Source organism: Somniosus microcephalus, chromosome 5, assembly GCF_052327205.1.
Source record: "Somniosus microcephalus isolate GS21.2 chromosome 5, FLI_Smic_1.0, whole genome shotgun sequence".
Taxonomy (NCBI): Eukaryota; Metazoa; Chordata; class Chondrichthyes; order Squaliformes; family Somniosidae; genus Somniosus; species Somniosus microcephalus.
The window spans coordinates 26898753-26913437 of record NC_140991.1 but is presented as its reverse complement, the minus strand read 5'-3'; the positions used below and the strand labels follow the sequence as shown (position 1 = coordinate 26913437).

At 49.5% G+C, this 14685-nt stretch overlaps 1 protein-coding gene and 1 pseudogene across 1 annotated transcript in view; both read left to right on the top strand.

Annotated features, from left to right (window-relative positions):
• The window catches only part of LOC147116971 (nuclease EXOG, mitochondrial-like), a 58397-nt gene extending 56008 nt beyond the window's left edge, over nucleotides 1–2389 (top strand). Inside the window, exon 6 of the mRNA XM_085987472.1 lies at nucleotides 1566–2389. Within this exon, the coding sequence (XP_085843598.1) occupies nucleotides 1566–2027 (462 nt within the window). The 3' untranslated portion in view covers nucleotides 2028–2389. The remainder of the gene's footprint in view (nucleotides 1–1565) is intronic.
• Nucleotides 2390–7261: 4872 nt separating this feature from the next.
• LOC147116970 (nuclease EXOG, mitochondrial pseudogene) lies at nucleotides 7262–12956 on the top strand (annotated as a pseudogene).
• The last annotated feature ends 1729 nt before the right edge of the window (nucleotides 12957–14685 follow it).

The window sequence follows — 14685 nt, the reverse complement described above, 5'->3', positions numbered from 1 at the left end:
TGTCTGAAGCTCAGACTCCAGCTCATCAACATGGAGCTGGAGTTCCTGTAGCAGCAGACACTTGTCACAGACGTAATCACCGTGAGCCTCAATGGGGTTCACCGGCTCCCACATCTCGCAACAGTAACACATCACCTGCTCCATTCTATGTAATTAATTAAATTTTTTATTGTTAGTTATGGACACCCTCTGCCCGATTTTAGATGCTAGTATCCCCTTTAATTAATTGGATTTAAATTAAATCAATCCCTCTAGTTACACCAGTTAAATGGTTTACCAACAGTCACTCTGCACCAGAAAGGCCTTATTAACTGCAACCCACAGAGTTAAAGTTTGAAAAGAGCACCTAACACCCCACTTACCCTAACTCACACTTCCCCAAACTCACAGCACGCTTTGATGACTCGCACTCAGTGCTTGCTCGCACTAGGACTGGTGTTCAAAATCATGAGGGATCTGGACAGAGTAGATAGAGAGAAACTGTTCCCATTGGCAGAAGGGTCGAGAACCAGAGGACACAGATTTAAGGTGATTGGCAAAAGAACCAAAGGGAACATAAGAAAAAACTTTTTTTTTTTTTTTTTTTTTTACACAGAGTGGTTATGATCTGGAATGCAGTGGCTGAAAGGGTGGTGGAGGCAGACCCAATCTTATCTTTCAAAAGGGAGTTGGATAAGTATCTGAAAGTAAAAAAATTGCAGGGCTACAAGGAAAGGGCGGGGGAGTGGGACTAGCTGAGAGTTGGAACGGGTTCGACGGGCCGAATGACCTTCTTCCGTGCTGTAACCATTCTATGATTCTATGAAACTCAATGCAATAATTACTAGATAAACTGTTTAAATTATGTTGATTGAGGGATAAATATTGGCCAGGACACCAGGGAAAACTCCTCTGCTCGTCTTCGAAATAGTGCCGTGGGATCGTTTACGTGAGAGCAGACGGGGCCTCGGTTTAACGTCTCATCCGAAAGACAGCACCTCTGGCAGTGCAACACTCCCTCAGCACTGCACTGGGAGTGTTAGCTCATTGTGCTCAAGTCTCTGGAGCAGGACTTGAACCCACAGTCTTCTGACACAGAAGTGAGAGTGCTACCAACTGAGCCACAGTTGACCCCATTTAGTTGGTTCCCAAATGGGACATTGCTGTAGTTTGAGTTACAGGGAGCGAAAGCTGACACCCTGCACCTCAACCAAAGCAAAAGCCACAACTTGCTATACTTAAAGCTCTTGAGGATTTCCCAAGGTGGCTCCGAGGTGTGGCCAAGACCCTGTGACAATGGGGAAAAATAAAAGTAACAAATTACTTGGTGCAAAGTAATAAAAAAAATAGAGCAGTTCGCTCAGCAGATGAAAGAGAAAGAAGTGGTTTAACTGCCGTACTTGCTTTTGAAGGATTCTACCTAACCTGTCTTTCCCTGTCAGCTGCCGATCGGCCTGCTGTGATTTCCAGCCCTTTTCTGTTTCGTTTCAGTTTTCCGGCCTCTGGTTATCCTTTTATCTGCTGTGTCCAATTTTCAGTCCTTCGCTCAGTCTTGTCATTGTATCTCTGTCTCTTTCTACATTCAGGTGATAGGGAAGAATGACATTGCCGTACCAACACATCTGTACAAAGTCATTCTCGCACAGAAGGGAAATGCATCATCCGAGCTGTTGTCTCTGGGAGCCTTTGTCGTGCCCAATGAACCGATTGGCTTTGACCACCAGCTGTCTGAGTATCAAGTGGCCCCACAGGAGCTGGAGAAGATGTCCGGCCTCACTTTCTTCCCAGCCGTGGACAAAGCCAAACGGTGCCACGATCTCTGCGAGACGGACACCTGCAAGCTGCTGAACTCTGCGGAGTTTACTCTGTACATCGCCGGGCGCAAAGTGCGACAGGCCGGAACTTTGCACAGGTTGGAGAAGGTCATGGCTGAGCTCCGGGAAAGTGGGATTGAGCCAGATGAGTACCTGCAGAACCTGTACCAGCAGAAAAAACAGGAAGTGGAATTGAAGGAACCAAGGGAAAGCAGAGCAGCCAAGGGTGGTTAAACATGTAGAAATCCTTATTATATGCTGACATCATCTGTATGCGGTTATGCACTGACACACAGTATATGTGGTTATACAGAGATATGTTGTATCCGCTTACATACTAATGTAATGAAATGTGTTTGGCTTGCCTGTATTCGTTTTGCACTCATGTATATTACCCTCCCCCACACGGTGTATAGTTTCACTTCCTCTTTCCTGACTAACCTGGAATGTTCCAGGTCTTGGCTCTTGGCTCCACCCCTGACTTCTCTTACATAAAGATCCCAGGATCTGTATGACTTATTCCTGCGAGCCAGTCAGTGTGTTGAGATGTTAGCTCTGATCTTAGTGATTAAAAGCCAACTTGTTAAAGTCTATAACTTCTAGTTTTGTGGTTATTGAAGGCACATCAATTTTAATCACTAAAGAATACTCCCCCATACTTTTCTGTATGGGGGAGTCCCCCGCAGATTCAGCACATTCCCGGTGACCCCCTCCCCACCTATCCTAACTTTGGAACAAAGGAAACGCCGTTATCACTGGAGAAAAACATTTATATTAATATACAGCAACAGAAATAATGCACCAGTAAGTAAACAAGTACAAAAAAACATAGATTACACAATTCTCGAGACACTAAGCTCAGAGGGTGCAGTACTGTATAAATAAATAAAAAACTTGCATTTCTATAGCGCCTTTCACGACCTCAGGGCGTCCCAAAGCGCTTTACTGCCAATGAAGCACTTTTGAAGTGTAGTCACTGTTGTAATGTAGGAAATGCTGCAGCCAATTTGCGCACAGCAAGCTCCCAAAAACAGCAATGCGCTAATGACCAGAAATTCTGCCTTTAGTGATGCTGGTTGAGAGATAAGTATTCTTCAAACGTATATTCAGCTTCAAACGAGCAGAAATTTGATAACCTGGTGGACCATTTCTGATCCAGTTTGAAAACTGATGGTGAAAGCCACCAAATTGTGGTTTGCTAGGAAAGATGAACGTAATCATGGAATGCCATCCTCCAAACACCAGTAAAAACCCATGGTCCCAAGTGACACAGCCAAAATAAAAGTGTCATCCCACCAGATTGGCATAAATAAGTTTATCAACTTACCTTTTGAAATAAAACTAACCTCAGAATGTTACATTCAGTTACCATAAACCAATGGGCCTAATTATTAATAAAAACAGAAAATGCTCAGCAGGTCAGGAAGCATCTGTGGAGAGAGAAACAGAGTTAACGTTTCAGGTCGATGACCCTTTGTCAGAGCTGTAATAAAGGTGAAATTTGATTTATTCAGTCACTGCAAAGCAGTGGCCTTACTTATATTGTAGAATGTACCCCAGGGGTAGGTACTAGGACCACTGCTTTTCTTGATATATAAAAGAAAGACTTGCATTTATATAGCAACTTTCACGACCACCGGACGTCTCAAAGCGCTTTACAGCCAATGAAGTACTTTTAAAAGTGTAGTCACTGTTGTAATGTGGGAAACGCGGCAGCCAATTTACGCACAGCAAGCTCCCACAAACAGCAATGTGATAATGACCAGATAATCTGTTTTTGTTATGTTGAGCGATAAATATTGGCCAGGCCACCGGGGATAACTCACCTCTTCTTCGAAATAGTGCCGTGGGATCTTTTACGTCCACCTGAGAGAGCAGACGGGGCCTCGGTTTAACGTCTCATTCGAAAGACGGCACCTCCGACAGTGCAGCACTCCCTCAGCACTGCACTGGAGTGTCAGCCTAGCTATGTGCTCAAGTCCCTGGAGTGGGACTTGAACCCACAACCTTCTGACTCAGAGGCGAGTGTGCTACCAACTGAGCCACTGGCTGACACATATACAAATGACTTAGACTTGGGTGTACAGGGCACAATTTCAAAATTTGCAGATGACACAAAACTTGTAAGTATAGTGAACATTGAGAGGCTAGTGATAGACTTCAAGGAGACATAGACAGGTTGGTGGAATGGGTGGACATGTGGCAGATTAAATTTAACACAAAAAAGTGCAAAGTGATACATTTTGGTAGGAAGAACGAGGAGAGGCAATATAAATTAAAGGGTACAATCCTAAAGGGGGTGCTTAAACAGAGAGACCTGGGGGTGCATGTGCACAAATCGTTGAAGGTGGCAGGTCAGGTTGAGAAAGCGGTTAAAAAAGCATACGGGATCCTGGGCTTCATAAATAGAGGCATAGAGTACAAAAGCAAGGAAGTTATGATGAACGTTTATAAAACACTGGTTCAGCCTCAACTGGAATATTGTGTCCAATTCTGGGTACCGCACTTTAGGAAGAATGTGACGGCCTTAGGTTGCAGAAAAGATTTACAAGAATCTTTTCTGTCCAAAGATGTGCGGGTTAGGTTGATTTGGCTGTGATAAATTGACCCTTAGTGTTAGGGGATTAAATACGTGGGGTTACGGGGATAGGGTGGGATATGTGTCGGTGCAGGCTCGATGGGCCGAAATGGCCTCTATCTGCACTGTGGGGATTCTGTGATTCTGTGAATGGTTCCAGGGATGAGGGACTTCAGTTATGTTGATAGACTGGAGAAGCTGGGGCTGTTCTTTTTAGAGCAGAGAAGGTTGAGAGGAGATTTGATAGAGGTGTTCAAAATCATGATGGGTCTAGATAGAGGGAAACTGTTCCCATTGGCGGAAGGGTCGAGAACCAGAGGACACAGATTTAAGGTGATTGGCAGAAGAACCAAAGGCGACATGAGGAAAAACCTTTTTACACAGCGAGTGGTTTCGATTTGGAATGCCCTGCCTGAAAGGGTGGTGGGGGCAGATTCAATCGTGGCTTTCAAAAGGGAGTTGGATAAGTACCTGAAGGAAAAAAATTTGCACGGCTACGGGGAAAGGGCAGGGGAGTGGGACTAGCTGAAGTGCTTTTACAGAGAGCTGGCACGGGGCCGAAAGGCCTCTATCTGTACTGTAACCATTCTATGCAGTGATCTAATTATCAAACCTATCTAGCTGTTTTTCGGATCAGCTCAAATTGCAAGTAATAGCTTCAGAAAACAGAGAGTGTCTTGTAGCTGTCTAACTCACCGTACTTTCCACTTGATATGAGAAATAGAAGCTTCCTTCTGAACAATTAAGGAGTGATTGAGGAGCATGAGGGACAGAGTATAGTGTAGTATTTTTTGAACTTTAGCGCTGGCCATCCAGCCAGGCTGGTAGAGTGAAAAGTCTTGTCCTGCTCCAAGTGTTGTATGCAAATTGAGTTTGGGCAGTCTCAACCAAGTTCCTAATGGGCATAAAACTGCCCCAAATATGGTGCTGACTGATGAGAAATTGAGCACCTCAGAGAGCTTGTGCTTCTGTGGTGCCAAGCTCTTCACTGGGAGAGCTAAATCATAAAAGGTACCCTTAGAAACGCAAATGGAAACTGTTTTACGGAGGCTTCATGGGCCAGACAGCAAGGGCTTGCCGGCCATGGTTTGGACAACCCACACATACGGGGCGATTTTATTCGCTCAGCAGAAACCTGGCGGGTGGGCAATTAAAATCGCCCTGGCTCCTACCTGTCCGAAAGCCGCCATGATCGCAACATCTGCAGTTTTAACCTGCTCTCCCGAGCAGGCAGCAAGGACACCCGCCTGGAGCCAACAGGGTCCTTCTTTACACATGCATGTTGCGGCCCGATGACATCTTTGAGACCCGACTGTAATTTTAACTCAGGTCTGAGCGGGGAATCCAGCTGGTGTTAAAATCGGGGCCATATGTAAGTTTTTAATAGTTGATGCACATCGAATTATGGCGAGGAAATAGTCACTGGAATTAAAGAAATGTGGGAGTTCTCTGCGAGGGAAAAGGAGCTTCCTTTTGTATTTGTTTCTGGTGCGTTTAAAACTAGTGTAGTCCTAACCGAAATAGTGGCAACAGAAATGTCAGTCTCTCACACTTGCTTCAAGTGAAAGGGCCAAGCCTGCTGGTTGTTGAAGCTGAGCAGTGTGTTGATGGTCCGTCACCCTGATGCTGTGGTGTCGTGTACTTTCAGGTATAGTCACATGTACATCTGTCCAAAGGATGTTCGGCTCTTGCATTGGACAGTAGAAAAGATTCGAGTTCAGCTGTAACTACTTCAATATGCAAACAGGCTGCCGAGGCAGATAATCTTGGTACATTCAAGATAGCTATTGGTGAAAGATTCAATTGAGAGCTATGAGGGACAGAGTGTGGTATTTTTTGAACCTTGGCACTGGCCAGAATTGTAGCACTGATCATTCCTCGTCCTGTACATTCCAACCGTGGGTCTCCCAATATATTTCTTTCAAAATTTGTATGGTTTTGATACAGCAAGGTTCCATTCCAGGAATGAGGGACTTCAATTACGTTGATAGACTGGAGAAGCTGGGGTTGTTCTCCTTGGAGCAGAGGAGATTTGATAGAGGTGTTCAAAATCATGAGGGATCTGGACAGAGTAGATAGAGAGAAACTGTTCCCATTGGCAGAAGGGTCGAGAACCAGAGGACACAGATTTAAGGTGATTGGCAAAAGAACCAAAGGCAACATAAGAAAAAACTTTTTTTTTTTTTTTTTTTTTTTACACAGAGTGGTTATGATCTGGAATGCAGTGGCTGAAAGGGTGGTGGAGGCAGACCCAATCTTATCTTTCAAAAGGGAGTTGGATAAGTATCTGAAAGTAAAAAAAATTGCAGGGCTACAAGGAAAGGGCGGGGGAGTGGGACTAGCTGAGAGTTGGAACGGGTTCGACGGGCCGAATGACCTTCTTCCGTGCTGTAACCATTCTATGATTCTATGAAACTCAATGCAATAATTACTAGATAAACTGTTTAAATTATGTTGATTGAGGGATAAATATTGGCCAGGACACCAGGGAAAACTCCTCTGCTCGTCTTCGAAATAGTGCCGTGGGATCGTTTACGTGAGAGCAGACGGGGCCTCGGTTTAACGTCTCATCCGAAAGACAGCACCTCTGGCAGTGCAACACTCCCTCAGCACTGCACTGGGAGTGTTAGCTCATTGTGCTCAAGTCTCTGGAGCAGGACTTGAACCCACAGTCTTCTGACACAGAAGTGAGAGTGCTACCAACTGAGCCACAGTTGACCCCATTTAGTTGGTTCCCAAATGGGACATTGCTGTAGTTTGAGTTACAGGGAGCGAAAGCTGACACCCTGCACCTCAACCAAAGCAAAAGCCACAACTTGCTATACTTAAAGCTCTTGAGGATTTCCCAGGTCACATTTTGGCTCCGAGGTGTGGCCAAGACCCTGTGACAATGGGGAAAAATAAAAGTAACAAATTACTTGGTGCAAAGTGTGGTAAACCACTGTTATAGTTATCACTGTATATTGTTCTCACTGTTCTCACTGTCACATCACTACACGAGGTCGCCTCTTGTCGCACTGTTATACCTGGGCTGACCACCTCCGACTCCGCCCATTACCTGCCCAGGTATAAAGGTAGCTGACTGGCTAGTATTCCTCCCTGTTGGATCGGATCACCCACGAGGGTGGGCTCTGTTATTTAGCCAATAAAAACCTTCAGTTACGTTCTTAACTCGTCGCCTTTTATTGGACTAATTGATAGGCATATCAATTTTATTGGCTAAATTTTAAAGATGTCTGATAATGAACAGCAACAGCAAGGAGCTCACCCAGCAGCACAGCAACAGCAGCCTCCAGACAACGGGCCACACCAGCCGGCTTGGCTGCAAGCCTTGAAACCACCATACCTGGATCTAAACCCACAGGCACCAAACGCAGCCCTCAACTTCAAACACTGGCTGGACTGCTTCGAATCCTACCTGGAAGAATCCGGCGCCCCGCAGAGATCCAAACTAAGACTTCTGAACGCCCAAGCGAGCCCGAGAGTATACGCACTCATACAGGACACGACTACGTACGAGGCCGCTATCAACCTACTGAAACAGCAGTACCGCAGCCCGGTAAATTACATGTACACCAGGCACCTCCTAAGATCCCGCCCGCAACAGCCAGGAGAGTCTGTAGCTGAATTTTTACGGGCGCTAAGAGCACTCGGCAGGAACTGTGACTTTAAAGCGGTGACGGCTGTTGAAAATACGGAAGATAATATCCGCGATGCCTTTGTGAAAGGCCTACGGTCCGACTACTCACGGCAAAGACTGCTTGAAGCTAAAGACCTCGACCTGGACAAAGCTGAAGCCCTCGCTCTCTCCCTGGAGGTGGCCCATCAGGACCAGGAGGCGTTTTCCAGGTACTGCTCGCGACCCTGGGACTCGGGCCCGACCCCTACCGCAATACCCTTCGCAGCGCCGCCCCCGGGACCTACCTCAGCGTCGGCGTCCCGGACCCGACCGGGCCCGCCACCCCCGGTACCGGCTCCGACATCGGGCACCCGCGATCGGGCCGCCGGCTGCTTCTTTTGCGGCCAGGAGAAGCACCCGAGGTCGCGCTGCCCAGCCAGGAACTCTACCTGCACAACCTGCAGGAAGAAAGGCCACTTCTCTAAGGCCTGCAGGAGCGGATCTTCAGAGGCCAGCAGTGCCTCATGCGAACTGTGGGGGCGGCCATCTTCTTTCACGGCAACTGAGGCCAGTATCCCCACACGTGAGTCATGGGGGCGGCCATCTTTGATCAAGGCAACCGACCCCAATAGTGCCTCATGTGAGTTATGGGGGCAGCCATCTTCTCCGCCATTTTGTCCTACCTCGTGGGAGACGCCATTTTACACACCACGCCCGACTGCCACCGGGCCCCCGGACCCGACGACCGCCTCGCCCGCAGACGACAACGACTCGCTTACCTACACGCTAGCCTCCGTCACTCTGGATCAAGCCCGCCCACACCACCTGTCCAAGTCGATGATGGACATCAAAGTAAACGGCCACGCCACGACCTGCCTGTTCGACAGCGGAAGCACGGAGAGCTTCATCCACCCAGACACGGTGAGCCACTACTCCCTCCCTGTCCTGCCAACGCGCAACCGAATCTCGATGGCATCGAGGTCCCACGCCACGGACATTAGCGGCTACTGTGCTGTGACCTTGTCGGTTAAGGGTACAGAGTATAAAAACTTTAAACTCCTCGTCCTCCCCCAGCTCTGCGCTGCCGTCCTACTAGGGCTGGACTTCCAATCCCACCTCCAAAGTGTAACCCTAGCATACGGTGGACCCCTCCCCCCACTCACAGTCGACAACCAGCGAAGGTTAAACCGCCCACCGCGTAACACCTGCAGCCTATCCACCCTCAAGGTGCCGCCACCTTCCCTGTTCGCTAACCTCACCCCCGACTGCAAACCCGTCGCTACCAAGAGCAGGCGGTACAGCGCTGGGGACAGAGCTTTCATTAGCTCTGAGGTGCAGCGTCTCCTGAAGGAGGGCATCATCGAGGGGAGCAACAGCCCCTGGCGTGCCCAGGTCGTGGTCGTTAAGACCGGCGATAAAAATCGCCTGGTCATCGACTACAGCCAGACCATAAACAGATACACCCAGCTGGACGCATACCCCCTTCCCCGCATATCTGACATGGTCAATCAGATTGCACAATACCGCGTATTCTCGACCATCGACCTTAAGTCGGCCTACCACCAACTCCCTATCCACCCCGAGGACCGCCAGTACACCGCCTTCGAGGCGAATGGGCGCCTATACCACTTCCTTAGGGTCCCCTTCGGTGTCACCAACGGGGTCTCGGTCTTCCAAAGGGAGATGGACCGGATGGTTGACCAGAACGGACTGCAGGCCACATTCCCCTACCTAGATAACGTCACCATCTGCGGCCGCGACCGGCAGGACCACGACGTGAATCTGGAGAAATTCCTCCGTACGGCCCAACGGCTGAACCTCACCTACAATAAGGAGAAATGCGTGTTTAACACAGCGCGCCTTGCCATCCTTGGCTGTGTAGTAGAGAACGGAGTCATCGGCCCCGACCCCGAAAGAATGCGCCCCCTCATGGAGCTACCCCTCCCCCACTGTCCAAAAGCACTTAGGAGAACCCTGGGGCTTTTCGCCTACTATGCCCAATGGGTACCCAATTATGCGGACAAAGCCAGACCCCTCCTGAAAACCACATCCTTCCCCCTCACGGAAGAGGCGTGCGCGGCCTTCTCCCTCATTAAGGGAGACATAGCCAAGGCCACAATGCACGCAGTGGATGAGTCAATCCCCTTCCAAGTGGAGAGCGATGCATCCGACTTCGCCCTAGCCGCTACCCTTAACCAGGAGGGTAGGCCGGTAGCCTTCTTCTCAAGGACCCTACAGGGCCCCGAGACCCGACACTCGTCGGTCGAGAAGGAAGCCCAGGCAATTGTGGAGGCAGTACGGCGCTGGAGGCACTACTTGGCAGGCAAACGATTTACCCTCCTCACCGACCAACGCTCGGTTGCCTTCATGTTTAATAACAAGCTGAGGGGCAAGATCAAGAACGACAAAATCTTGAGGTGGAGAATCGAGCTTTCCACCTATGATTATGAGATCTTGTACCGGCCCGGTAAACTGAACGACCCCCCTGATGCTCTTTCACGCATTACATGCGCCAGCGCGCAAAGTGATAGACTTCAGACCCTCCACAATGACCTCTGCCACCCCGGAGTCACCAGACTCTACCATTTCATTAAGGCCCGCAACCTGCCATACTCCATCGAGGAGGTCAGGACCATGACCAGGAACTGCCAGATCTGTGCTGAGTGCAAACCGCACTTCTATAAGCCGGACAGAGCAAGCCTGATCAAGGCCACCCGCCCCTTCGAGCGTCTGAGCATCGACTTCAAGGGGCCCCTACCGTCATCCGACCGTAATGTGTACTTCCTCAACATCGTTGATGAGTACTCCCGTTTCCCCTTTGCCTTCCCCTGCCCAGACATGACCAGTAACACGGTCATTAAATGCCTGAACAAACTCTTCGCCTTGTTCGGGTTCCCGAACTATATACATAGTGACCGGGGCGCCTCCTTCATGAGCGAGGAACTCCGTCAGTTCCTATTGGAGAGGGGTATTGCAGCAAGCAGGACCACCAGCTACAACCCCCGAGGGAACGGCCAGGTGGAAAGAGAGAACGCGACGGTATGGAAGGCCACCCTCTTAGCCTTAAAGTCTAAGGGCCTCCCAACCTCCCGCTGGCAAGAGGTCCTCCCGATTGCGCTGCACTCCATCCGGTCACTACTTTGCACTGCCATTAACACCACCCCCCATGCCCGAATGTTTGTCTTCCCCAGGAAGTCGACTACGGGAACCACCCTACCAACCTGGCTGACCTCTCCGGGACCCGTCTTGCTGCGAAAGCACGTGAGGGCCCATAAAACGGACCCCCTGGTCGAGAAGGTGAACCTCCTGCACGCCAACCCCCAGTACGCCTATGTGGCTTACCCAGACGGACGGGAGGACACTGTCTCCTTACGAGACCTCGCACCCTCACCCCCCCCTCCCAACCCCCCGAGTCCAGCCGAGGTAGACGGCATGCCGGAACCCCACGAGCCTTTGCCGACTACGCAGACACCAGCTTTAACACCGGATAACGTAACACCGCCGCTGCGACGATCGGAGAGGCTAACGAAGCCTCCGGACAGACTGACATACCAGAGCTGGTAATACACTTCACCCCGCCGGACTCTAATCTAAACAAGGGGTGAATGTGGTAAACCACTGTTATAGTTATCACTGTATATTGTTCTCACTGTTCTCACTGTCACATCACTACACGAGGTCGCCTCTTGTCGCACTGTTATACCTGGGCTGACCACCTCCGACTCCGCCCATTACCTGCCCAGGTATAAAGGTAGCTGACTGGCTAGTATTCCTCCCTGTTGGATCGGATCACCCACGAGGGTGGGCTCTGTTATTTAGCCAATAAAAACCTTCAGTTACGTTCTTAACTCGTCGCCTTTTATTGGACTAATTGATAGGCATATCACAAAGTAATAAAAAAAATAGAGCAGTTCGCTCAGCAGATGAAAGAGAAAGAAGTGGTTTAACTGCCGTACTTGCTTTTGAAGGATTCTACCTAACCTGTCTTTCCCTGTCAGCTGCCGATCGGCCTGCTGTGATTTCCAGCCCTTTTCTGTTTCGTTTCAGTTTTCCGGCCTCTGGTTATCCTTTTATCTGCGGTGTCCAATTTTCAGTCCTTCGCTCAGTCTTGTCATTGTATCTCTGTCTCTTTCTACATTCAGGTGATAGGGAAGAATGACATTGCCGTACCAACACATCTGTACAAAGTCATTCTCGCACAGAAGGGAAATGCATCATCCGAGCTGTTGTCTCTGGGAGCCTTTGTCGTGCCCAATGAACCGATTGGCTTTGACCACCAGCTGTCTGAGTATCAAGTGGCCCCACAGGAGCTGGAGAAGATGTCCGGCCTCACTTTCTTCCCAGCCGTGGACAAAGCCAAACGGTGCCGCGATCTCTGCGAGACGGACACCTGCAAGCTGCTGAACTCTGCGGAGTTTACTCTGTACATCGCCGGGCGCAAAGTGCGACAGGCCGGAACTTTGCACAGGTTGGAGAAGGTCATGGCTGAGCTCCGGGAAAGTGGGATTGAGCCAGATGAGTACCTGCAGAACCTGTACCAGCAGAAAAAACAGGAAGTGGAATTGAAGGAACCAAGGGAAAGCAGAGCAGCCAAGGGTGGTTAAACATGTAGAAATCCTTATTATATGCTGACATCATCTGTATGCGGTTATGCACTGACACACAGTATATGTGGTTATACAGAGATATGTTGTATCCGCTTACATACTAATGTAATGAAATGTGTTTGGCTTGCCTGTATTCGTTTTGCACTCATGTATATTACCCTCCCCCACACGGTGTATAGTTTCACTTCCTCTTTCCTGACTAACCTGGAATGTTCCAGGTCTTGGCTCTTGGCTCCACCCCTGACTTCTCTTACATAAAGATCCCAGGATCTGTATGACTTATTCCTGCGAGCCAGTCAGTGTGTTGAGATGTTAGCTCTGATCTTAGTGATTAAAAGCCAACTTGTTAAAGTCTATAACTTCTAGTTTTGTGGTTATTGAAGGCACATCAATTTTAATCACTAAAGAATACTAGGATGGATCGACTCCTAAAACCAAAGCGTCTGGACTTGGATCCACATTCTGCTGAAGCATCAAATCAATTTGGACACTGGCTCGAATGCTTCGAACTCTTCGCGAGGGCCTCATCCGCTAGCGAGGTAGATAAACTGAGTCTACTGACTACTCGCGTTAATCATCGGATTTATTCGTTCATCCGGGACGCCACCTCTTACACGGAGGCCATCACTATCCTGAAGGCCCAATACCAGAGGCCAGTAAACGAAGTGTACGCCAGACATCTGCTGGCTACACGCAGGCAGCGACCTGAGGAATCAATGGACGATTTCTTACAGGGCCTAAAGGACTTGGTCCGGGACTGTAACTGCAAGGCCGTGATGGCCAACGCGTACTCTGACGAATTGGTCCGCGATTCCTTCATCACGGGCCTCAAATCGAATTATATCCGGCAGAGACTGCTGGAGAAGGAGGTCCTGGACGTGGCCCAGAAAAACTCTGACTCTTATTCTTCCGGCCATGCGGCCCTCACCGCCTCGTGCGCGCCGAGCGGGCCGCCATCTTGGAATCAGCCATCTTCCCCATCCAGGTCTCAGACCAGCTCTACACCGCCGGAGTCCCCACACACAAGTTCACCCAGGAGTCCTACTACAGCGGCAATGCCTCGAGGCCCGAAATGCTACTTCTGCGGCCAGGCCAAGCACCCCAGACAACGATGCCCAGCGAAGGACGCTACATGCCTCAAATGTAAGAAAAAGGGGCATTTTAGCAAAGTCTGCAGGGGGAATCCGATTTCCAACTCCGTCACCGCCTCGTGCGGGCCGCCATCTTGGGATCCGCCATCTTTTCCCGACTCAACGGCCGCCCAGGGCCCAACAGTGGCTTCGATCACGGTGGATCAATCCAGGCCACACCCGTTGACAAAATCCATGATGGACATACAGGTAAACGGGAATTTAACGAAATGTTTAATTGACTGTGGGAGTACCGAGAGTTTTATCCACCCTAGCCTGGTACGGCGGCACTCATTAACGGTAACCCCTACACGGAGCAGAATTGCTATGGCTGCTAAGCCCCACACTTCGGACATTTTGGGCTACTGTGTGGTAACACTGACTGTAAAAGGCACGGACTACAAGGATTTTAAACTCCTCGTGATGCCAGAACTCTGTGTTAATGTAATCTTGGGCCTGGACTTCCAGTGCCACCACGAAAGTGTCACGCTAGCATAGGGCGGGTCCCAGCCGCCACTCACAGTCTGTGGCCTATCAACCTTAAAAATCAGCCCGCCCTCTTTATTCGCTAATCTCGCTCCGAACTGTAGGCCCATAGCGACCAAAAGTAGACGGTACAGTCTGGAAGACAGACACTTTATCAAGGCGGAAGTGGACAGACTCCTGCGGGAAGGCATTATTGAATGCAGTACCAGTCCGTGGCGTGCCCAAGTAGTCATAGTTAAAAATAGCGAAAAGAAACGGATGGTAATTGACTACAGCCAGACTGTTAATATTTATACCCAGCTGGACGCCTACCCTTTACCCCGCATATCAGAAATGGTCAACCAGATCGCGCAATACCGAGTCTTCTCGACTATCGACCTCAAATCCGCGTATCACCAGCTCCCCATTAGAACGGAGGACCGCCCATACACCGCCTTTGAGGCGAACGGACGCCTCTACCATTTTCTCAGAG